The sequence below is a fragment of the Ovis canadensis genome, chromosome 11 (genome assembly GCF_042477335.2).
Source record: "Ovis canadensis isolate MfBH-ARS-UI-01 breed Bighorn chromosome 11, ARS-UI_OviCan_v2, whole genome shotgun sequence".
Taxonomy (NCBI): domain Eukaryota; kingdom Metazoa; phylum Chordata; class Mammalia; order Artiodactyla; family Bovidae; genus Ovis; species Ovis canadensis.
The window spans coordinates 30093653-30118336 of NC_091255.1; the positions used below are offsets into that span (position 1 = coordinate 30093653).

General features: G+C 38.8%; 1 protein-coding gene across 1 annotated transcript in view; it reads left to right on the plus strand.

Annotated features, from left to right (window-relative positions):
* The window catches only part of CPD (carboxypeptidase D), a 72346-nt gene that overhangs the window by 42776 nt on the left and 4886 nt on the right, over positions 1-24684 (plus strand). Inside the window, exons 8-20 of the mRNA XM_069603015.1 lie at positions 1222-1331; positions 6844-6946; positions 7433-7575; positions 9683-9852; positions 10030-10353; positions 12555-12750; positions 15405-15540; positions 16433-16564; positions 19503-19598; positions 19705-19769; positions 20995-21126; positions 22521-22706; positions 23928-24027. Of these exons, the coding sequence (XP_069459116.1) occupies positions 1222-1331; positions 6844-6946; positions 7433-7575; positions 9683-9852; positions 10030-10353; positions 12555-12750; positions 15405-15540; positions 16433-16564; positions 19503-19598; positions 19705-19769; positions 20995-21126; positions 22521-22706; positions 23928-24027 (1893 nt within the window). The remainder of the gene's footprint in view (positions 1-1221; positions 1332-6843; positions 6947-7432; positions 7576-9682; positions 9853-10029; positions 10354-12554; positions 12751-15404; positions 15541-16432; positions 16565-19502; positions 19599-19704; positions 19770-20994; positions 21127-22520; positions 22707-23927; positions 24028-24684) is intronic.

Here is a 24684-nt window from a genome sequence, read left to right on the forward strand (position 1 = left end):
AAAAAGCTCATGCTTTCTGTGTTGATACTAATTTTTTAAAAATAAACTTTTATAGGAATATCCTAAGTCTTTTATGACATTTTTTTGGCCTTAGAAAATTAACCATTTGAAAGGCAATATTAAGTATAAGCTGACTTTTTTAAGTTGTAATTTTTAAACCTGAGTCATCAATTCAAGGTGAAATTTAAAGAATTTTTTGGAGTAATTTGTCTAAAAACAAATGTTGAAGTACACTTACCTTATTAGAACTGTTTTGAGAAATAAAATGAGTGTTCATACTTGTTTCTTAAAGAAAATTTTTTTAAACAGATGAATGTTTGCTGGTATTCGTTACCACAGTATTACTTCATCTGGATTCAAGTTGAGTATGTTCCTTCACTTCCACGTGCAGGAAGTGGCATGACAAAAAGGCAAAATGAATGGCCTAATGAAGGCAGAATAAATGAACACATGGACAAATGAAATTGATGTGAATAATAGGAAGATAAGGGATTTGATTCTATGGTTGGGGAGTAGGCTCAGGGCAAGCATCTTAATTGCTTCATTTACTATGGGTACCATGAAGGAAGTTGACATCCTTTCTATATGTATTAAAACACACTCTCTGTACTTTAGGTCATGAAAAAAACCATATGATATAACTCCAGTTGACAAGTTTATAACATAAACATAAAAGAAATTTTTAGCATTTGTTTCTGGGTGAAGGTTGGGACTAGTTCTCCTATCCATAACATAAGTTGTTTAGCATCTCCAATTTAGACTCCACATCTACAAAATGAAGAGAGTAGGTTAATTGGACTTCAAGAGTTCTTTCTTATTTTAAGATTCTTTGAGCTTATAAATGTCTGAATTTACGAAAAAAAAAAATCAAGTTTTGCTCACATTTTCTGATCCTTAGTATTACAAAAGTGAAATTGTTTAATTAAGCCTGTATACTTCTGATTTCAGTTCTAATGTGTAAATTATGCCTGTGAGTTCAGGTGAACTCCCAAGACCTTTCCAGTTAATGCAGCCTTTAAGTGTCATATATAGCTGTTTAATATTTTATTTATCTACTTTGATTTTCTCCCAAGGAAGTTAGCAACTTTTTCATTTCTATTGAGGAAATTAGTCTTAGAAAATTGTATTGGTGTCCTGTCCCTGGCAGTATTGTGAAAAGCTTACTTTCTGTTAATGCTCCATCTTGCAAAAAATAACACATTTTCCTCATTTCCCTTATAGGTACTTTGGTGGTTAACTACCCTTTTGATGATGATGAACAAGGCATTGCCATGTATAGTAAATCACCAGATGATGCTGTGTTTCAACAAATAGCACTTTCTTATTCCAAGGTAGGCTTGTGCTCAAACATAAAATGTTATAAAAATTAATTTTTCATTAAAGGATGCATTAAGACAAAGCCCTACAAGTCTCAGGTCAAGTGCTTTCTTCTCTGTTAAGCCTTCCTTTTTTCCTTGCAGACCACTTTACTTCTCTTTCTTCGTTGTTTCCCACCTCACTTTTAAATGTGCTGCATGTGGTCTATAGCCATACCACCCTGAACACTCCCAGTCTGGTCTAAATGTACTTAGCGCGTTTCCTCACTAGCTTTTAAGCTCAGGTAATGTCTTTTCATCTATAGCTTTTAGTACAGTACTTGGAATGTAATAAACTAAACAAACTGCTAGTTTATTTCATTTGACAAATACTTAACTATAAATCTCGTAAAGTAGTCTAAGGTGGGGTTGGCAAGGTACAGCTCTAGGACAAAATCCAACCTACCGCCTATTCTTGTAAATAAAGTTTTATTGACACACAGCCACATCCATTCTTTATAATATTGTCTGTTGCTGCTTTCTCAGTCAACATTTGAATATAAGTCAGTGTAATTCACCACATTCACAGACTAAAGAAGACAAATACTACAGTCCTCTCAATAGATGCAGGGAGCAGAATCAAGTCATTGCAACAGAATCTTTTGAGTCTGTAAAACCTAAAATTTTTACCGTCTGGCTCTTTACAAGAAAAAAGTTGCCAACCTATAGTCTAAGGTATTTAAGCACCTAGTAGTCAATTTTCATTCCAATCGCAAGGAAAGGCAATGCCAAAGAATGCTCAAACTACCACACAATTGCACTCATCTCACATGCTAGTAAAGTAATGCTCAAAATTCTCCAAGCCAGGCTTCAGCAATACATGAACTGTGAACTTCCTGATGTTCAAGATGGTTTTAGAAAAGGCAGAGGAACCAGAGATCAAATTGCCAACATCCGCTGGATCATGGAAAAAGCAAGAGAGTTCCGGAAAAACATCTATTTCTGCTTTATTGACTATGCCAAAGCCTTTGACTGTGTGGATCACAGTAAACTGTGGAAAATTCTGAAAGAGATGGGAATACAAAACCACCTGACCTACCTCTTGAGAAATCCGTATGTAGGTCAGGAGGCAACAGTTACAACTGGACATGGAACAACAGACTGGTTCCAAATAGGAAAAGGAATACGTCAAGGCTGTATATTGTCACCCTGCTTATTTAACTTATATGCAGAGTACATCACGAGAAACGCTGGGCTGGAAGAAACACGAGCTGGAATCAAGATTGCCAGGAGAAATATCAATAACCTCAGATATGCAGATGACAATACCCTTATGGCAGAAAGTGAAGAGGAACTCAAAAGCCTCTTGATGAAAGTGAAAGAGGAGAGTGAAAAAGTTGGCCTAAAGCTCAACATTCAGAAAATGAAGATCATGGCATCTGGTCCCATCACTTCATGGGAAATAGATGGGGAAACAGTGGAAACAGTGTCAGACTTTATTTTGGGGGGCTCCAAAATCACTGCAGATGGTGATTGCAGCCATGAAATTAAAAGACGCTTGCTCCTTGGAAGAAAAGTTATGACCAACCTAGATAGCACATTCAAAAGCAGAGACATTACTTTGCCGACTAAGGTCCATGTAGTCAAGGCTATGGATTTTCCTGTGGTTATGTATGGATGTGAGAGTTGGACTGTGAAGAAGGCTGAGCGCTGAAGAATTGATGCTTTTGAACTGTGGTGTTGGAGAAGACTCTTGAGAGTCCCTTGGACTGCAAGGAGATCCAACCAGTCCATTCTGAAGGAGATCAGCCCTGGGATTTCTTTGGAAGGAATGATGCTAAAACTGAAACTCCAGTACTTTGGCTACCTCATGCGAAGAGTTGACTCATTGGAAAAGAGTCTGATGCTGGGAGGGATTAGGGGTAGGAGGAGAAGGGGACATCAGAGGATGAGATGGCTGGATGGCATCACTGACTCGATGGACGTGAGTCTGAGTGAACTCCAGGAGTTGGTGATGGACAGGGAGGCCTGGCGTGCTGCGATTCATGGGGTCACAAAGAGTCGGACATGGCTGAGTGACTGAACTGAACTGAGTAACATACTACAGGGAGCAGGTAGAAATTTCTGTATTTTTATGTTACTTTCATAATCAGAAATGTGTGTAATTTTATTTCAAAAATTGTTATTACAAAACATGTTAAAAGTTGAGGCTTGGGAACCAGGCTTGTTAGTTTCTGGTTTTGGTCTTACTACTGACTCAGTCTGTGATGTTACTGGTCATTGAGAAATGAAACTTATTTCTGCAGGTCTGCGCTCTCTACTCAGACCCTTCTGTCATTCTGCTTTTCCCATTCCCTCGTTCTATACAAGGTGAACTTGTGAGTTTGTTCAGAGTTTCTAACAGGGAGTATGTATCTTATTTCACTTTAAAGTATAGTTGTCTTCTGTTTGGATATGCCATTTTTGAGGGATATACCTGGAATAATTTTTTTTTTAATGAGAAAACTTCCAAATCATCAAAGTAGAAACTAAGAGATAAAATTTTATACATATCCCCATCACATCCTGCCCATTATTATCGTTCCACTTTTCACCCTCTTTGTAACTTTGCATTCCTTAGCCTCTTTTTATTTTCTTTGATCTTTAACCCTTTTGATTTGGTTTCTTTTCTACCCAGCCTAGACCCATGGACATACCTTTCAGTGATGCATCTTAGGGTCTTTTATGCCCTTTTGACATATCTGCCTTGCCAATGGCCAACCCTTATTAATTATAGTCATCTCTCTGATACATCCCAGAAAAGTCACACAGTTATGGCAGTTGACTACAATATGTATATATAGTGCACTTTAACGTCAGCCTAGCCCTCGGTTCTCCCCAGCAAGCAACTTGACTCCCTGGCTCATTTCCCACTATGGTGATTCTGAGCATTTATCGTCTACTTGAGCCTTCTAATCCCAGCTTTGTTTGTCTTTCTCTCTGTAGATCACTTTGCCTTGAACTAAAGCAGAACTGTGAATAATCTGACATGCATTCATTCCAATTCTGTCTTCTCAATTATTGTTTGTTTTACTCATATTCTTCATTTTTTTCTCCTAATTTTTTAAAAATTGAAGTACATATGTGTAATATTATATGTTACAGGTGTATAATATAGTGATTCACAATTTTTAAGGATTGTACTCCATTTATAGTCATTATAAAATATCAGCTATTTCCCTGTGTTATTCAGTATATCCTTGTAGTTTACTTTATATATGGTAGTTTGTACCTCTTAATCCCCTACTCCTGTATTGCCCCTCCCTTTTCCTCTCCCCGCTGATAATCACTGGTTTGTTCTCTGTATCTCTAAGTCTGTTTTGTTATGTTCACTAATTTGTTGTATTTTTTTAAATTCCACATTTAAGTCACATCATACAGTATTTGTCTTTCTTTGTATGATTTATTTCAAATTAGCGTAAAGCCTTCCAAAAATCAATAAAGACAAAAGAGGGAAGTTTAAGGAAAGGCAGGCATTAAGATGATTCAGAATGACCACCAACAGTGAATGTGCCCTTAATCTGAAACCTAAATCTGAAAATACTAACATAATAACTGGGCAGGTGAAAGCAGTGGAATACATGGAGGAGGTTTCAAAGTACATACAAATTAAAGGATCTGGTATATTTAAAGGGATAATCACAATTTAAAAGGGCAGGTGGATTTAAAGGAAAATCTTCCAAACACATAGCTTCTGGGAGAGAAGAAAAGCAAAAAGAAAGGAAGAAGTGCCTGCCCTTTGACAATTAGTGAAGAGAAAAGGGTCAAAAAATGGTCAAATGTTATACGTCAAAATAGGAAATGGCTGGTGATTTCTGGCTTTATATTTTTTGCTTGCCTCAATTTTCTAATTTTCTACAATAACTTTTATTATATTTTGAGTATAATGAAATTTAATTTTAATTCAATTAAGTGAAAGTGAAAAAACAGAGCTATACAATGTGACAGATATCAAGGGAAGAGAAAATTTCAGGCAGGCATTAGTGGAACACTTGTGGTATTTGAATAAAATGTAGGTTATTTTAGTTAATAGTATCATGCCAATATTAGGGCTTCCCTGGTGGCTCAGACAGTAAAGAATCTGCATATAATGTGGGAGACCTAGGTTCAATCCCTGGGTTGGGAAGATTCCCTGGAGGAGGGCATGGCAACTCACTCCAGTATTCTTGCCTGGAGAATCCCCAAGGACAGAGGAGCCTGATGGGCTACAGTCCATGGGGTTGCAAAGAGTCGGACACAACTGAATTAGTTTTTTTTTGTTTTGATCAAGGTGCTATGATTATATAAAATGCTAACATAGGAAATACTTGATCAAAGATGTATAAAACTCAGTACTATTTTTGTAACATTTCTACAAGTCTAAGATTAGTTCAAAAGAATAAGAAACCTGAATAGTTTCCACTTGTCTCCACTTCCTTATTGTTCTCTCATGCCTCAGTTTCTTGTCATCCATCTTCCACCTACACTGTTTCATCTGGAAGTGCCACCTCAAAGGTCACCAGAAGCCTATTTTAAACTTTAACTCTCTTGTCTTCTCCCTTTGAACACATATACAACACGTACATAAATATTCCAGTAATCTAAAGTAATAGCTTTCATTTGATAGTAGAGTGGTATAAATGGTAAGCCTGTAAATGGTATGTTAAGTTTATGAAAGGGGATTATTTTGTATATTTTAAAGTTAAATGGTTAATTCTCAGCGGTGGGAAAATAAAAAATTATTTCTCTCTTTATACTTTTCTGTACTTTTTATTTTCTATTTACAAAAGAGAGAGGTGAAGTTTTGACCATCTTCAAGAGCTTAATTTCTTCAGGAAAATTCCCCTGTAACTCTAGTCAAAAATAATCTTTCTCTCCTCTAGCTTTCAATAGTGTTTATTTGTGCCTCTATAGAATTTTTTTTTTTTTACTCTGTATTGAGCAAACAATTGCACACATGCTGTGCCAGACACTGCTGGAGACTGAGAACACACAGACACAAACTGTTTCAAGGAGCAGGGTATTGTCTTTAGGGAAGAAAAAGGTGCAACCAGTTGTAGCAGAATAAAATAACTCCAAAGAACAGAAGGGCTGCCTTGGCCCCTAACAAGTCAGAGAAAGATGCTTACCTGTCCTCGTTTGTGAACTACCTTTTAGGGACTTTAAGCCTCTTGAGATCACAAAATGAAAGTATGAATATGAGCAGTTCGGTTTTGCTTGTGAGAGGGATTGTGTTGGATTTTTATATTACTTGTAAATACAAGTAATAAATGAAGTCTTCAGTGTTTTTTTTTAACAGAGCATAAACTGTTTAATTTTGGTTTTAAAAAGTAGGTATTAAATCCATATAGTAAAAAATCAAAGTGGCACAGAAAGCTATACATTGAAAAGTCTCTGCTTCCATGACTCCATCCACCCCAACACATACCTTATTGGTAACCACTCTTATTATCTTTCCTTATCCCCCTCATGTTTTTTTGATGCAGATACAAACAAATACAAGTAAAGATTCTTTTTTTTTTTTTTTAAGGAAAACTCGCAGATGTTTCAAGGTAGACCTTGTAAGAATATGTACCCTAATGAGTATTTTCCTCATGGAATAACAAATGGAGCCAGCTGGTACAATGTCCCAGGTAAAACATTCTTTATATCAAGGCCATGCGACTTGATGGCTTTTCTGTCCTCCCAATGGTACTGCTTGTTACTGAGTTTTTAGTTTTGAGGAATAATCATTCTTTTAAAAATATTTTATAATTAGTTTAAAACATTCAAATTAGTTTTTCAACAATTTTTTATATTTGGTGCACTTTGAATTTTGAGTAAAATTATTGTACTTGATGAAAATGGTATATTTTCCCTCTGGCTATTATAAAGAACATTTAGATGTGCTAATTAGAAGAGTGTGAGCTACACTTGAATTCTTTCTGAACATGAAAGTACAGATGTTTTTTACCTGTACCACAAGCATAGAAGCACTCTTACATGAACACATTATTGGTGTTCAACTATGCTGATAAAAGAACGAATTTGACTTTTTACTAGGAATGTTGCTTGCCATTTGGGATCTGGGCTAGTTAGAACTTCTTCAGAGTAACTAATTTAAAGTTTTTATCCTTCAGGTGGTATGCAGGACTGGAACTATTTGCAAACAAATTGCTTTGAAGTGACTATTGAACTAGGTTGTGTGAAATACCCATTTGAGAAAGACCTGCCAAAATTTTGGGCACAGAATCGAAGATCCCTAATCCAGTTTATGAAACAGGTGACTATTCAGGAGTGACATCGGAAATTTCTCCCAAGAGCAAGATTTTTGTGTGTACATGTGGTTTTCATGCATTGATTTTGGAATACACCTCATTGGAATTCCAGTTTGACCTATTCATGTTTTAGTAAATTTATTTAGGAGATTTATGGATGTAAATAAGTTTATTTTTATGTGTGGAGAAAAGTTCGAAATGATTAAATGATGTAGTGATGATGTTTTACACTTAATGGATAGTGTCACTTTTTACCCTGTCCTTATAAAAGGCTAATATAAATTGGATACACACCTAAAAATTTGTCAAGTGATAAGCAAGCTCAGCATTTTAGGCTTCCCTGGTGGCTTAGTTGGTAAAGAATCTGCCTGCAATGAAGGAGACCCAGGTTTGATCCCTGGGTGGGGAAGATCCCCTGGAGAAGGAAATGGAACCCACTCCAGTATTCTTGCCTGGAAAATCCTGTAAACAGAGGATCCTGGTGGGCTACAGTCCGTGGGCTCACAAAGGGCCAGTTTCAGCTGAGTGACTAAGGAAGCAAAAGATGGGCTATGGGGTGAATGTGTGTTGTTGTTTTTTTCCTTTGCCAGAGATTTACTGTGAAATGATGAGTTTTCTTTTGTTTGGATGTACATGGTAACCAGTAGGTAAAGACTGTAAAAATATGCTAATAATGATGAAAATTGTTAGGATAACCTGAGTACTCCTTTGTGCCAGTACTTTTCTGAGTAAAGTGGTATAAAGGGTGTGAGTTTATATACTAATGGGCTTCTCTGATAGCTCAGTTGGTAAAGAATCTGCCTGCAATGCAGGAGACCCCGCTTCAATTCCTAGGTCAGGAGGATCCACTGGAGAAAGGATAGGCTTCCCACGCCAGTATTCTTGGGCTTCCTTGTGGCTCAGCTGGTAAAGAATCTGCCTGCAATGTGGGAGACCTGGGTTCAGTCCCTGGGTTTGGAAGAATCCCCTGGAGAACGGAAAGTCTACCCACTCCAGTATTCTGGCCTGGAGGATCCCAAAGAGTCAGACACGACTGAGTGATTTCCACTTTACATACTAATATCTTAGAATGCTTTATTCTGAAATTTTTTAAACATTAGGAAAAACTGTAAGACTAACACAACAAATGCTACTCTTCTTTTACCTAGGTTTAACAGTTTTTCCATTTGCTACATTTGTATTTTTTATATACATACACACACGTATATACACATACACATACTTTTGCTGAACTATTTCAGTATAAATTGCAGGTGTTATGATATTTATCCCTAAGTATTTCAGAATATTTAAAAGTAGTCTAAAAATAGAGTTAATTCTCCTACCTGACATCTCCAATTGCTATTATCTCACCTAAGAAAAGGGCTTCCCAGGTGGCACTAATGGTAAAGAATCCACCTCCAGTGCAGGAGATGCAAGAGATACAGGTTCGATCCCTGGGTTTGGGAAGACCCCCTGGAGGAGAGAGCATGGCTACCCACTCTAGTATTCTTGCCAGGAAAATCCTGTGGACAGAGGAGCCTAGTGGGTTACACTCCATAGGGTCTCAGAGAGTCAGACACGACTGAAATGACTGAGCAGAGCAGAGAGCGAGCACCTGAGGAAATTAACACTAACTCCCTGTACTGCCTGATACTTTGTCCACATTCAAATTTCCTCCTTATTGTCCTCAAAATGTCTTTCTGTAGCTGTATGTTAGAACCACAATCTTGTCAAGATTCATTCATTGCATTTGGTTTGATTATTATATCTCTTTAGTCTCTCTGATCTAGAGTAGTCCTCTAGATCATTTTTTTAAATGACATTTCCTTTTTAAAGCAGGTCAGTTTTCTTATTGAATGTCCTATATTCTGAAATTGGTGCTGGAGTTTAAACAGTTGTTTATTTTCCTCATGGTAAAGACAAATATAGCTTGTGAAGAATTAGCCTTTCAGAAAATAAAATGTTTTATTTAATGGATGGTTACATTTAGCTTTACTCTGAAGTCCTGAATTCCTGTTTGTTCTACACGTTTACATTATTTAAGAATCTGTTATGTTGGATGTGAACTCCCAAAATACCTAGATGATAATCTTTATCAGTAAAATCTGGATATCCTTGTGCTTTATTCAGGTCCATCAGGGTGTCAAAGGATTCGTCCTAGATGCCACAGATGGCAGAGGTATATTAAATGCCACCATTAGTGTTGCTGAAATTAATCACCCAGTAACTACTTACAAAAATGGAGATTACTGGCGTCTCTTGGTTCCAGGAACTTACAAAATCACCGCATCTGCTCGAGGGTGAGTTACTGAATGCTCTGAAATTGAGTGCTTGAGGATGAAAGAAACTGCTCTATTCTGGAAGATTATCGCCGTAAAGCCCTATAGAGGCTAAGCAACGTTGAGTTGCCCTGTCTTGCCAGGGCTTGGGTACTCCAGCTGCAAATGTGTGACCCTGATCTGTCTACTTTATTGCAGGTATAACCCGGTCACCAAGAATGTGACCGTAAAGAGTGAAGGTGCTGTTCAGGTCAACTTCACACTTGTCCGATCTTCAACAGATTCAAACAATGAATCAAAGAAAGGCAAGGGGGACAGTACCAATACTGATGATGTCAGCGATCCGACCACTAAAGAGTTTGAAGCTTTAATTAAAGACCTTTCAGCTGAGAATGGTTTAGAACGCCTCATGTTACGCTCCTCCTCAAATCTGGCTCTTTATCGTTACCATTCATACAAGGACTTGTCAGAGTTTCTGAGAGGGCTTGTGATGAACTATCCACTTATTACAAATCTTACCAAGTAAGTGTCACCTTCTTATTGACTTTTTTTTCCCCTTTCTTTCTCCTTCCTTCCTTCCTTTATTCTTTTTACAGAGGTTACATTCAGCATAAACCACATTAAATGGTTCTTGCAATTCATTCAGAAGTATTTGGGTTGAATGTATAGAGTTGGTGTTAACTTATTTTGAAACAGATATTTGCTTGGAGATCTTTCTAGCAATGAATCTTGGAAACTTTTACAAGAAACACTGGAGCAGAGCTACTTGTTAGTTCAGTAATGTGTGGCCTGTACCTCCAGAAAATGTAAAACCACTCTTTCTAATGATTACTTTGATTTCAAAACCCTTTCCACTTCTCAGCTGCAGATTTTATGCTCTGAGTAAATATTATTTAGTTTTATTTTGCTAGGGGCAAGGGATAGGTTTAGAACTATGAGCTCACTTGTCAGGAATAATATTTACCCTTTTCTTCAAATTAGAAAATGAAGTTTGATTGGCTGTCATTTTCTGTACTTTAGTCTCTGCTCACAGTTACTGTTCCCTGAAGCCTTAGGGGCTCATGTGATTAAGGGTTCTGAGAAAACATGCAGTACTGGCTTATGTGAAACTGGTGACTGAGATAACTTTTACCTTCATTTCATTGTGCTTCTCTGCTTCACTTTCACTGTTTCAAAATTATTTCCTTGATCTGTTGATCCCTATTATTTGCCTATTGTAGGGTCTTTCCTTTGCATTTTGCCCTGAGAGTAATAAGTCTCTACTCCAAACCAAATGAACATTATCTGCTTTTCACTTTTTTTTCTTCACTGTTTCTTTTAATTTTACCAGTAAATGTAGTTTCTCAAATTCTGGTTTATAATGTTTGTGATTACAAAGGATTTTACTTTTGCACATAAATTGCACATATTTACTTTGGCAATTACCAATTACCTGTGGTGTTGGAGAAGACTCTTGAGAGCCCCTTGGACTGCAAGGAGATCCAACCAGTCCATCCTAAAGGAGATCAGTCCTGGGTGTTCATTGGAAGGACTGATGTTGAAGCTGAGGCTCCAATACTTTGGCCACCTGATGCAAAGAGCTGACTTAGCCTTATAGAGGGCTAGAAAAGACCCTGATGCTGGAAAAGATTGAGGGCAGGAGAAGGGGACGACAGAGGATAAGATGGTTGGATGGCATCACTGACACAATGGACATGGGTTTGGGTGGACTCCTGGAGTTGGTAATGGACAGTGAGGCCTGGCGTGCTGCAGTTCATGGGGTCACAAAGAGTCGGACACGACTGAGCGACTGAACTGAACTGAACTGAAATTACCTCTCTTCCATTGGAAGATACCAATTACCTCTCTTCCTCAACTGATTCTTGAACTTTTCTGCCCAGGTCATGTTTTAATATGGTCCATCTTAGTGCCATATAGAGGTTTAAGACTTTCTTATTTTAAAATTAAAAAAATTGGACATTGTTTTGCTTTCCGTTTACTTAGTGAAGTTTTTTAACCTTTAAATGCAATTGAGCATGCATGTTTTGTTAAATAGTCCCCTCCTAATGTACAGCATCTGCCCATGGTGGGACGCAAGACAGTTTTAGGTGGCCCTCCAGCGGTTACTAAGTGTCGTTAAATACCTTCATGCGAAAGCAGTGCTCTGTCTATTCTATTAATCCTCAGTTTAGTGCCAATTTTTTTTTTCTATCTAACTCTTAATAAGTCTTTCTTTTTATTAGAGAAAGCAGGCCTATAAAATTAGTTTTGCTGTGATTCTGGCACTGCATTTAAAATGTAAAATGTCTTATTCACATAAATTCATTTAGATCTTAAAAGTAAGATTTCATGCATTTGTGTCTATTTAGAGATTTCAGTAATAAAAATTTAAGTGAGTTAACTTAAGAGACATATGCTAACTAAAGAAATAATATAGATTCTAGAAGATTGGGTAAACATCACGAAGATGATCGAGGAATGACTGGACTTGAAGGAATGCAATCATAGTCATTCCTGAATCTGATAGTATCTTACATCTGTTTGACTTTCTTTGATCAAGGGAACCTAATTTTCTTAAAGTATTCTCACAGATTTATTCTTTAAAGATTTTTTAGGACTTTTTGAATTTTGTTCTCATTTCTGTTTTTAAAATCTGTAAGGCAGCATTAACAGTAATCAAGTAAGGCAGCAATCAGGTAAGTAACTTGATTATTCACTGACTTTTTGATTCTGGTTTTCGACAGTCTGGGACAGAGTGCTGAATACCGTCACATTTGGTCCCTTGAAATCTCCAATAAGCCCAATGTATCTGAGCCTGAAGAGCCAAAGATTCGTTTTGTTGCTGGTATCCATGGCAATGCTCCAGTTGGAACTGAACTTCTTTTAGCTCTGGCAGAATTTCTCTGTCTAAACTACAAAAAGAACCCAGCTGTTACACAAGTAAGAGAATAACCTGTTTTAACATGCTTTAAAAGGATAAAGCTCAGTGACTTACTGATTGTATACTGATATCAAAGGCATCATTTTTTTAAAAATTTAATTTCCTGTTAGATTTTTATACAGTGGTACTTTTAATATCATTATAAACTTTACTCTTTAAAAATGGACCTTGGTATATAGTTGTTAATAGTGTCTATTATATTTCTTTGTATATATTAAGAGCCATAGAGGAAAAGAAATAATAAAGGTTTGCATTCAGTCCTCTGTTCCTTTATGTTACCCTTCCATTCTTTACTCACAGTGATATACATTCTAATTTGAGGGACTTCCATTGCCAGTTATTTACAGTTAGGGTACTATATTGAAAAATGAGGTGGAAGAGAAATAGTTTTTCTTTTCATGTAATAAAGATAAAAGTATTGGATGCTAAGAGATTTTAGAAAAAGTGATACAGCCATGCCAACTTCAGTCATCCATGACTAGAGACTATACTGCTGGTCCAGAAGCTGCTTATATATGGTTAAACAGCCTAGTTTCTGTGTTGTGTTAGAGAAAGGAAGGAAAGAGTATGCCTCTGTTTAGAACATTCACAAATTGCCACTGTCTGTATAGAACTTAAGAAAGGGAAAAGGAAGTAGTATTTGCTTAATACCTACTGTGTTGTAGATACTTTACATATACCATAATTTAACCCTCAACCCTGCAATTATGTTATCTCCATTTAATAGATGTGAAAACCGAGGCAGAGATATTAGATAACTTACAGGAGGTCACACAGCTGCTAAGTGGTAAAACTGGGATTTAAGCCCAGGTGTGTGTCACTATAAAGCCTGTGCTGTTCTGTTTTACTCTACTGCCTCCACTGAGAGAAATTTGGAAAGAACTGATGTCACGATTAGGATCCCATGATGTGGGATTAGGTGAAGTGAACGTAAATCAGGCTTGATTTTCAAAAAGGGAGATCCCATTGCCTTCTTCCTGTTTTCAGAGATTTTGTTGATGACGATGTTTCAAAATAGGAGATTACCTAGGAGAGTGGTTCTTAACCCTGGCTACACATTGAAAAATCTGGGAAGTTTTTAAAAATCTCAGTGGCTGGGCTCCATCCCCAGAAGCATCAATATTCCTTTAAAAGCTCCTCAGCTTATTCTGTTTGGAGAAGGAAATGGCAACCCACTCCAGCACCTTTGCCCAGAAAATCCCATGGACGGAGGAGCCGGTAGGCTACAGTCCATGGGGTCGCAGAGAGTTGGACACGACTGAGCCTATTATTTGGCCACAATTGCCACCTACTGATCTTATGGTTATAAAAGGTACATCTACCATGGATTTCAAAACTCGTAGTTTATAAGATTTTGCCTCACTGGTCTAATTAGGCTTTAGATTGTGTTTCCCAGGTAGCTCATTGGTAAATAATACACCTGCAATGCAAGAGACAGGTTTGATCTCAGGGTGGGGAGATCCCTGGAGAAGGAAATGGCAACCCACTCCAGTATTCTTGCCTGGAGAATCCCACGGACAGAGGAGACTCGTGGGCTACAGTCCATGAGGTCACAAAAGAGTCAGACACAACTAAGCAACTAAACAACAACAATGCTTTAGATTGCCATTTGTTTTGAGCTAAGTGTCAGAATTGTCTGGAGACGTCAAAGAAACATATGCATAACCAGAGACCTGTGGTTAAGCCCAAACATATATACTTTAGGAAGAAAATCTCCCTCAGGGGAAAGACTCTAGAATAAATTAATTAAAGGATTGCAAATATACTTCAAGCTATTGACTGTTTTACCAGAACAAATAAACCAGGGATCACTTATTCTGATTTACTATTAGAAATATTTAGGATAAATTAAATGAGAAGTTCATGCCATAAATATAGGTATTAACACCTATGGATATGGATCATCTGAAGGAGAAATTATTTGGATAAGACAAATATCCTACCCCATATTTCCTTGATATGCTGATTTCAACTCTTCTGTCTCATTGTTTCCAGATATACATTGATATTTGTCAATTAGAACATTATATCTTCTAGTTTTTGATCTGGAAATACCATATTGCCATTATTATTGACCTAAGCCAGCCAGTGGTCAGCAAACCTTTTCTATAAAGGGTCCTATAATATATATTTGGGACCCTGTGGGTCAGAGGTTCTGTGTTGCAGCTGCTCAACTCTGCCACTGCAGAACAAAAGCAGTCATATGAATGGGCAAGACTGTGTGCCAGTAAAACTTTATAATAACAAGCATCAGGCTGAGTTTAGCCTGTGTGTGTGTGTGCTCAGCCATGTCTGACTCTTTTGCAACCTTATGGACTATAGACTGCCAGGCCTCTCTCTATCCATGGGATTTTTCCAGGCAAGAATACTGGAGTGGGTTGCCATCTCCTCCTCCAGGGGATTTTAGTGTATAGACAGTGGTTTTTAACCCTTGATGTAAGTTATCGGGAGGTCTCTAGGAACATTAGTTGTACAGTTTTTGATTATTTTTAAAATTTATTTGGAGCAAGAAAGAATTTTATTTATTTTTCAATTCTGCCTTTTAAATCTGTGTTTAAAACAAATAATGAAGACTTTCTGTTTGAGGCATGGCAAGGTATCCTTTGATTTCACATAGAGCTAATATATCCATTTATTTCTGTTTCTGTTTTAGTTGGTTGACAGGACTAGAATTGTGATTGTCCCTTCTCTAAATCCAGATGGGCGAGAGAAAGCACAAGAGAAAGACTGTGCTTCCAAGACAGGACAGACAAATGCTCATGGCAAAGACCTGGATACAGACTTCACAAGTAAGACTTATTTTTAGGCCATTAAAGTACTTTGCAGATAATTTTATTTCTCTGTGCTAGGAGATTGGTTAATCCTGTTATTTAAATGAGTAAGGGGTGCTTTTTTGTCTAGGATGTACAGTATAAATGAATAGAGACATCTTGAAAACTTTGCAGGTTTCCTAGTTTTACATTTGCAAAGGTAATTCAAGTTTTTTCTTCAAAATCCAATATTGGGAAGAAGTTTCCATCACTAGTCATACAGAGATGGATATTCTCTCTCTCTACTCTCTTATATATGTGTGTACACACACACACGATGTATGTGTATGTTGATTTGAAGGGGCCTGTTTCTTATTTACTTAAATATAAGGATCATCAGCTATAGATATTCTGCAACTTTTTCTACTGGATACATCACTGATATCTGTCTATTTTAATGCTTACAAATCTCTAACATTCTTATTAATAGCATTTTAGTATGCTATTAATGTATGGTAGTACTCTAATTTATTCAACAATTTCCCGGCTGATGGACATTTAATTTCATTCTAATTTTTGTTCTTACAAACAATGCTGCAGAAAATTTCTGAAAATCTTATTTTCTTTCAAAAACAGGTTTTCATTTTCTAAGAGAGGATATATCTATCTCTTTTTGTTTCCAGTAAGAATTTTCTTAAACTTGCTAAGAGTCATTGACCTTTCAACATTATCTAAAATATGTAAAACTCAAAATAACCTGCCTCCTAGGATATATCTTTCTTTCTTGAGATAGTGGCTTATGGTGTAATAAAGTATTTACAGATTTTGTAAGTTAACCTTTTGACTATGTTCAAGTAGGGAATATTTTCTTAGCTGTTCATACTAAAATTTTAAAACTCGGTATTTTATGTTTGACTTTTCTATTTTTTAGGTAATGCCTCCCAACCTGAGACTAAAGCCATCATTGAAAACTTGATTCAGAAACAGGACTTCAGTCTTTCTGTTGCTCTAGATGGTGGTTCAGTGCTGGTCACATACCCATATGACAAGCCAGTGCAAACAGGTATGTAGAATGTTACTTTACATATATAGCATTTGAGCTTAGATAGGAAATTTCAAATTTCAATTATGTAATGTCCCTTCTGAAACTTTTTAAAATGGTGAGTCTTTGAGCACACTGCATGAATAACCAGCCTAAGAAGACTATACACCCCTCAACAGTTCAGACAGTTCCTTGTAGGAGGGAGCCTAGCTTTATTTAGTGTAGCCATCTTGTCACACCTGTTCAGTTCACTCCATAATCTTTTATGGAACGGTTATTATATCTGTAGATATTGGAAATACAAAAGTGAATAAGACACAGTGCTCGCCCCAAGAAATTCATATCATGTGACTGGTTCCAAATAGGAAAAGGTGTACGTCAAGCCTGTATATTGTCACCCTGCTTATTTAACTTATATGCAGAGTACATCATGAGAAACGCTGGGCTGGAAGAAGCATAAGCTGGAATCAAGATTGCCGGGAGAAATACCAATCACCTCAGATATGCAGATGACACCACCCTTATGACAGAAAGTGAAGAGGAACTCAAAAGCCTCTTGATGAAAGTGAAAGAGGAGAGTGAAAAAGTTGGCTTAAAGCTCAACATTCAGAAAATGAAGATCATGGCATCTGGTCCCATCACTTCATGGGAAATGTATGGGAAGACAGTGAAAACAGTGTCAGACTTTATTTTTGGGGGCTCCAAAATCACTGCAGATGGTGATTGCAGCCATGAAATTAAAAGACGCTTACTCCTTGGAAGGAAAGTTATGACCAACCTAGATAGCATATTCAAAAGCAGAGACATTACTTTGTCAACAAACGTCTCTCTAGTCAAGGCTGTGGTTTTTCCAGTGGTCATGTATGGATGTAAGAGTTGGACTGTAAAGAAAGCTGAGTGCCGAAGAATTGATACTTTTGAACTGTGGTGTTGGAGAAGGCTCTTGAGAGTCCCTTGGACTGCAAGGAGATCCAACCAGTCCATTCTTAAGGAGATCAGCCCTGGGTGTTCTTTGGAAGGACTGATGCTAAAGCTGAAACTCTAATACTTTGGCCACCTCATGTGAAGAGTTGACTCTTTGGAAAAGACTCTGATGCTAGGAGGGAGTGGGGGCAGGAGGAGAAGGGGACAACAGAGGATGAGATGGCTGGATGGCATCACCGACTCGATGGACGTGAGTTTGAGTGAACTCTGGGAGTTGGTGATGGACAGGGAGGCCTGGTGTGCTGCAATTCATTGGGTCGCAAAGAGTCGGACACGACTGAGCAACTGAAGTGGACTGAACTGAATCAAACATGGAAAGTGAAAGTGAAAGTTGCTCAGTTGTGTCCGACTCTTTGCAAGCCCATGGACTATATATAGTCCATGGAATTCTCCAGGCAAGAATACTGGAGCGGTTGTCCCACAACACAGACAGATTCTTTACCAGCAGAGCCACAAGGGAAACCCATGAATACTGGAGTGGGTAGTGTTTCCCTTATCCGGTGGATATTCCTGACCCAGGAATTGAACCAGGGTCCTCCTGCATTGCAAGCGGATTCTTTATTAACTGAGCTATCAGGGAAGCAATGGTACTGAATTCCCCTCTCCTGCTTTAAACTGTGCCTGACTGATTGTGCCTTGTGGGGAGTTAAACAGTTACCTGTTGAATCTACCTGAGGCCATTATATGTGGAGATAATTTGTGTCGTTTTCGATACATTTTCAGGCTTACAAGGAATATTGTAATTAGGCCACAGTTGCCTCCAAATGTAGTAAAACATACCAAAATAGGTTTGTATTTTTCTGCAGTGACTTGTTAAACTCACAGTGCCTTTTAATATAAGAAAGTTGCTTCTCTTCTTGGTCAGATTATCCTGAGGTGAACAGACTAGAGTAGTTCAGTCACTCAGTTGTATCCAGCTTTTTGCAACCCCATGGACTGCAGCACACCAGGCTTCCCTATCCATCACCAACTCCCAGATTTTGCTCAAACTCATGACCATTGAGTCAGTGATGCCATCTAACCATCTCATCCTCTGTCATCCCCTTCTCCTCCCACCTTCAATCTTTCCCAGCATCAGGGTCTTTTCCAGTGAGTCAGTTCTTCACATCAGGTGGCCAGAGAATTGGAGTTTCATCTTCAATATCAGTCCTTCCAATGAATATTCAGGACTGATTTCCTTTAGGATTGACTGGTTTGATCTCCTTGCAGTCCAAGGGACTCTCAAGAGTCTTCTTCAACACCACAGTGCAAAAGCATCAGTTCTTCAGCGCTCAGCTTTCTTTATAGTCCAACTCTCACATCCATACATGACTACTGGAAAAATCATATCTTTGACTAGATGCACCTTTGCTGACAAAGTAATGTCTCTGCTTTTTAATATGCTATCTAGGTTGGTCATAACTTTTCTTCCAAGGAGCAAGCACCTTTTAATTTCATGGCTGCAGTCACCATCTGCAGTGATTTTGGAGTCCAAGAAAATAAAGCCTGTCACTGTTTCCATTGTTTCCTTACCTATTTGCCATGAACTGATGGGACCAGATGACATGATCTTAGCTTTTTGAATGTTGAGTTTTAGGCCAGCTTTTTCACTCTCCTCTTTTACTTTCATTAAGAGGCTCTTCAGTTCCTCTTCACTTTCTGCCATAAGGGTGGTGTCATCTGCATATCTGAGGTTATTGATATTTCTCCCGGCAATCTTGATTCCAGCTTGTGCTTCCTCCAGCCCGGCATGTCTCATGATATACTCTGCATCTAAGTTAAATAAGCAAGGTGACCATATATAGCCTTGATGTACTCCTTTCCCTATTTGGGGTGAACAGAACCATGTACTTAATTATAATAACTCCTTAATCAACTTCCTCAAGGCACAAGATTTACTCAAAGGAAAGGAATGTGATTTCTGTGTCCATAAAATTGAACTTGGAGAAAAGTCCTTTCGATTTCTCTGCTAACTTCTGAACTTTTCTTTTTGCAGTGGAAAACAAAGAGACTCTAAAGCATCTGGCATCTCTTTATGCAAATAACCATCCATCGATGCATATGGGTCAGCCCAGTTGCCCCAATAAATCAGGTAGGTATTTACCCTACCCTTTGTTATTGTTGTTGCTGTTTGGAGAGAGGACAAGGACTTGCCTTATCTGATCTTATTGACACTACATTTCTCAATGCTTTTATAGATGAGAATATTCCAGGAGGAGTAATGCGTGGAGCAGAATGGCACAGTCACCTGGGCAGCATGAAGGTATGTTTTATAGAATACAGCGAGAATGGGATTGTAAATACGTACCGGACATGGAATGAAAGAATAGGTGGCTTTTCTGATACGGTGAAGTGAATGAACTCGCTCAATACTCTCTAATAATCTAAATGGGAAAAGAATTTGTAAAAGAAAAGATACGTGTATATGTAGAACTGAATCACTCTGCTGTATACATGAAACTAACACAACATTGTTAATCAGCTATACTCCAATATAAAATAAAGATATTTTTGAAGAGAAGCAGCCTAAGTTAGTTAGAATATGAGGCGTAATGGAGAGCAACAGAGGATAAGAATGGAAAGAGAGTTTGAGGCTTTGAATGCTTTGTTTTAGTAAGGAATGGGAAGCCATTGAGCTTTCGAACAGGGATATGGTGACGTGATCTGAGCTGTGCTATGGAAAAATGAATCTCTTAACAGGGGGTTAAGATGGTCTGGAGGAAGGAGAGACTGTGGTGCAGGGAGACCGGTTTAGAATAGCCTAGACAAGAACAATGAAGGCCGAGACTAGAAAAGTGGCGATGGGGGTGGGGTCAAGGGATGACGTTTCAGAGCTACTGTAGAGGTGGAGTTCACCAGAGTTGGCGAATTCTAGGTGATAGCAAGAAATCAAAGACAAAAGATTCCATAGCCGTGTGATAAAATGAGTTATTAACTGAACTGAATCAGGAAGAAGAATTTTGGTAGTCAGGGGAAGGTGGGAAGTTAGGTTTTGGAACTTGTCCACACAAGTAGTTCCTCCCTAAATATTTGCTATATTGCGGTATGGTAGGCTTGAGCCTCCAGGTTGCAGGTATCAGAGAGTAAGTACTTGTGCTCCTGCCTCTAAGAACTTCGAAAACAGCAGTAACAGCAATGAAGTTCCAGGATTTAAAGGGAAGCTGACACTCTGCATGTACTTTTCATTTATTCAACAAACCATAAAAACAACCCCTCTACCAACCAGGCACTGTGGGAAGCACTGGAGATGTACAAATGAATTAGACATAACCCCGGTCTTAAGAATCCTCTTAGGAGTAGACGTGTTTGTGACTGATTATAATACCAAGGGGTTTATTTATATTTGCTGTGAAATGCTTTACACATTCTTTGTTTACATCAGCCAAGTTGTCTTTTTATTCCATTCATCCCATTTGAGCATTACAAAGCCCCATTCTTCCTTGTGCTTGCTCATCTTCCTACATTTCTTTGTGAATTTTATATTCCAGGATTATAGTGTCACCTACGGCCACTGTCCGGAGATCACAGTGTATACAAGTTGCTGCTACTTTCCTAGTGCAGCACAACTCCCTTCGTTGTGGGCAGAAAATAAGAAATCTCTGCTCAGCATGTTGGTGGAGGTGAGTAATCCTCTTTTAGAAGCAAACTGCCAGGAGTATGTTCAATGGAAACATTTATCAGAACGTTTTCTTCATCTCTTAGCAAAATTTCTGCGTTATTATTTTTTAATAATTTTGTTTATTTTTATTTATTTATTTCTGGCCGTGCTGGGTCTTCATTGGCGTGCTGGCTTTTCTCTAGCTGGGGCAGGGGACTCCTTTTCATTGCAGCGCTCGGGCTTCTCTCTGTGGGGGCTTCTCCTGCTGTGGAGCAGGGCTCCAGGGCATGTGGGCTCAGGAGCTGCGGCTCCCAGGCTCTAGAGCACAGGCTCTCAGTAGTTGTGGCATGGGGGCACAGTTGCTCTGCAGCATGTGGGATCTTCCCAGATCAGGGATCAAACCCATGTCTGACACTGACCGGTGGATTCTTTACCACTGAGCCACCAGGGAAGCCTCAATATTATTTATTTTAAATGACATAGAAAGGAGAGTTTTATTCCTTTTATATTGCCTAAATAGGTGCCATGAGTTCACATATCTGCTGTATGATGAGGTAATTTAACCCTGTGAGATGCTGCAGGTTCTTCCATTGGACTGTCACACAGTGTAACTCCTGAGGTGGGAAGTAAAGCATTCAAGGCATAGGAGATTTGGGTTCTAACATTTTAGGCTTGACTATATCAGAGTCCCCTTTTCACTTATTTCCATCTCTGTGCCTCTGCAGCAGTGAATGAGTAGCCAACAAGGTCAGAGTCAGTGGGGAGGGAGGAATAAGCCAGCCTTCTGGAGGGTTTTTTGGGGGGGTTTATGTCATGTCTCAAGCTATCACCCCTCAGATATCTGGCATCATGAAAATGTCGACTAAAAAATTATTCACAGCCTAAAAGTTGCAAGTTATGTTTTATTCGGTGAGAGCTTTTAGGACTTAAAGCCCAGGAGGCAGCATCTTCAGTAACCCTGAAAGAACTGCTCCAAGGAAGTTGGGGAGCAGCCAGGATATATAGAACTTTTGCTACAAAGGGCAGGTAGTCTTAACATCAGAAGATTGTTGTTAATTAAAGAAAACCAGATATCTCAAGTTAAGGAAGTTAGCCATTTTCTGTACATGGGAAGATGCAAGAGAGTGAGCCCACTGAGCTCATTCCTTTGATATGCACCTCAGCTGTCTGGGGCCAGTACACTGTGTTTTCACATTCGGAGTTTTCTCAGGGCTCACCATGAGGAGTGGCTGCAGTCTGATGGCTGCTAGAAGGCAAGTATTCTTCTGCTTCCTAAGTTCCCTCAGGGCTTACCAGCTCACCATCTGCTGTGGCTACAATCGCTGATGACTGTGACATTCTTTGTTTGCTGATAGGCAGGCAATATTTCCATTTATCAAAAACACAAATTTATATCTTAAACATTTTTTTTTTCAGGTTCATAAGGGAGTTCATGGATTTGTTAAAGATAAGACTGGAAAGCCAATCTCTAAAGCAGTCATTGTGCTCAATGAAGGAATAAAGGTACACACAAAAGACGGAGGTTATTTCCATGTACTGTTAGCCCCAGGTGTCCATAACATCAATGCCATCGCTGATGGCTATCAGCAACAACATTCACAGGTAAGAAACTCAACTTGAGTGGTATAACGTAAATTCTTGTTATTCATAATACTCCTAGAAACAGGAATATATATATGTTAGATATATATGTTAGTTGCCTAGTCGTGTCCAACTCTTTGTGACCCTGTGGACTATAGCCCACCAGGCTCCTCTGTCCATGGAATTCTCCAGGCAAAAATACTGAAGTGGGTTGCCATTTCCTTCTTCAAGGGACCTTCCCAACCCAGGGATCAAACCCAGGTCTCCCACACTGCAGGCAGATTCTTTACTGGCTGAGCCACCAGGGAAGCCTAAGAATACTGGAATGGGTAGCCTATCCCTTCTCCAGGGGATCTTTCCGACCCAGAAGTCGAACCGGGGTCTTCTGCATTGCAGGCAGATTCTTTACCAGCTGAGCTACCAGGGATTAAACTTCTGTTTCTTGTTACGAAGCTTGTAGGCAACAAAGAAAAAGGGACCATCTCCTGATTATGATAGTTATCTTTCTATCCTTTAGCAACAAAAGGAAATTTTTGTAGCATTTTGTATACTTTAGATGACAACCAACCATCTCCTTGGTTTGCTGTAAAGGCCCTAGGAACATAGAGTGGATATAGTATACCATAAGTAATCACTGCAGATAGTGACTGCAGCCATGAAATTAAAAGACACTTGCTCCTTGGAAGAAAAGTTATGACCAACCTAGATAGCATATTCAAAAGCAGAGACATTACTTTGCCAACTAAGGTCCGTCTAGTCAAGGCTATGGTTTTTCCTGTGGTCATGTATGGATGTGAGAGTTGGACTGTGAGGAAGGCTGAGCGCCGAAGAATTGATGCTTTTGAACTGTGGTGTTGGAGAAGACTCTTGAGAGTTCCTTGGACTGGAAGGAGATCCAACTAGTCCATTCTGAAGGAGATCAGCCCTGGGATTTCTTTGGAAGGAATGATGCTAAAGCTGAAACTCCAGTACTTTGGCCACCTCATGCAAAGAGTTGACTCACTGGAAAAAACTCTGATGCTGGGAGGGATTGGGGGCAGGAGGAGAAAGGGATGACCAAGGATGAGATGGCCGGATGGCATCACGGACTCGATGGACGTGAGTCTGAGTGAACTCCGGGAGATGGTGATGGACAGGAAGGCCTGGCGTGCTGCAATTCATAGGGTCGCAAAGAGTCAGACACGATTGAGCAACTGAACTGAACTGAAACTTTTTCCTCATTCTTACATTTTATCTTCCTAGGTCTTTGTGCGCCATGATGCTGCAAGTTCTGTGGTAATAGTCTTTGACACAGATAACCGGATCTTTGGTTTGCCAAGGGAGCTTGTGGTAACTGTATCAGGTAAATTTTCTGTAGTCGAAGTTAAAAACTCATCCTGACATTTCAGGTTGAGAGTGGATCAGCTCCACAGTCATTTGAACCTTCTCCTCTACTGTCTCCTACCTAAACATGATTTTCCTGGAATATTTTCCCATATGTTCTCACAGCTTGCCCCTTCCCCATTTTCTGGTCTATACTCAAATGTCATCTCCACAGAGAGGCCTTCCTCCCTGATTACCCTAGCTAAAATAATACCCCTATCACTGTCTCTGCCTCACATGTTTGGGTTAAAATACTTCTCACTAGCTGCCATTACATTATATGTTTAGTCATTTATTTGTCTGTATATTATCTCCCCCACTAAAACATGAGCTCTGACAGGAAAGGGCTTTTATCTGCCTCCCCAGTGCCTAGAACCACGGGTGGCATGTAGTGGGTCTTAAGGAAGAGCCACTTCACTGTTGGTTGAATGAATGACTTGCAAAGATCATAAGTCCTTTGGACTTTGACTTATATTAGTTCTGTTTTTCCCATGATCCTGGAAGGAGGGAATATTTGTTTCCTCCAGGATTAATGTGCCGTTGCTTGAATTACTGAAAGTTTAAGAAGGAAAAAATGTGGTAAAACAATAAATACTATGCTGTATTGTATCTTTGGACACAAAGAACCTTGGTTTGT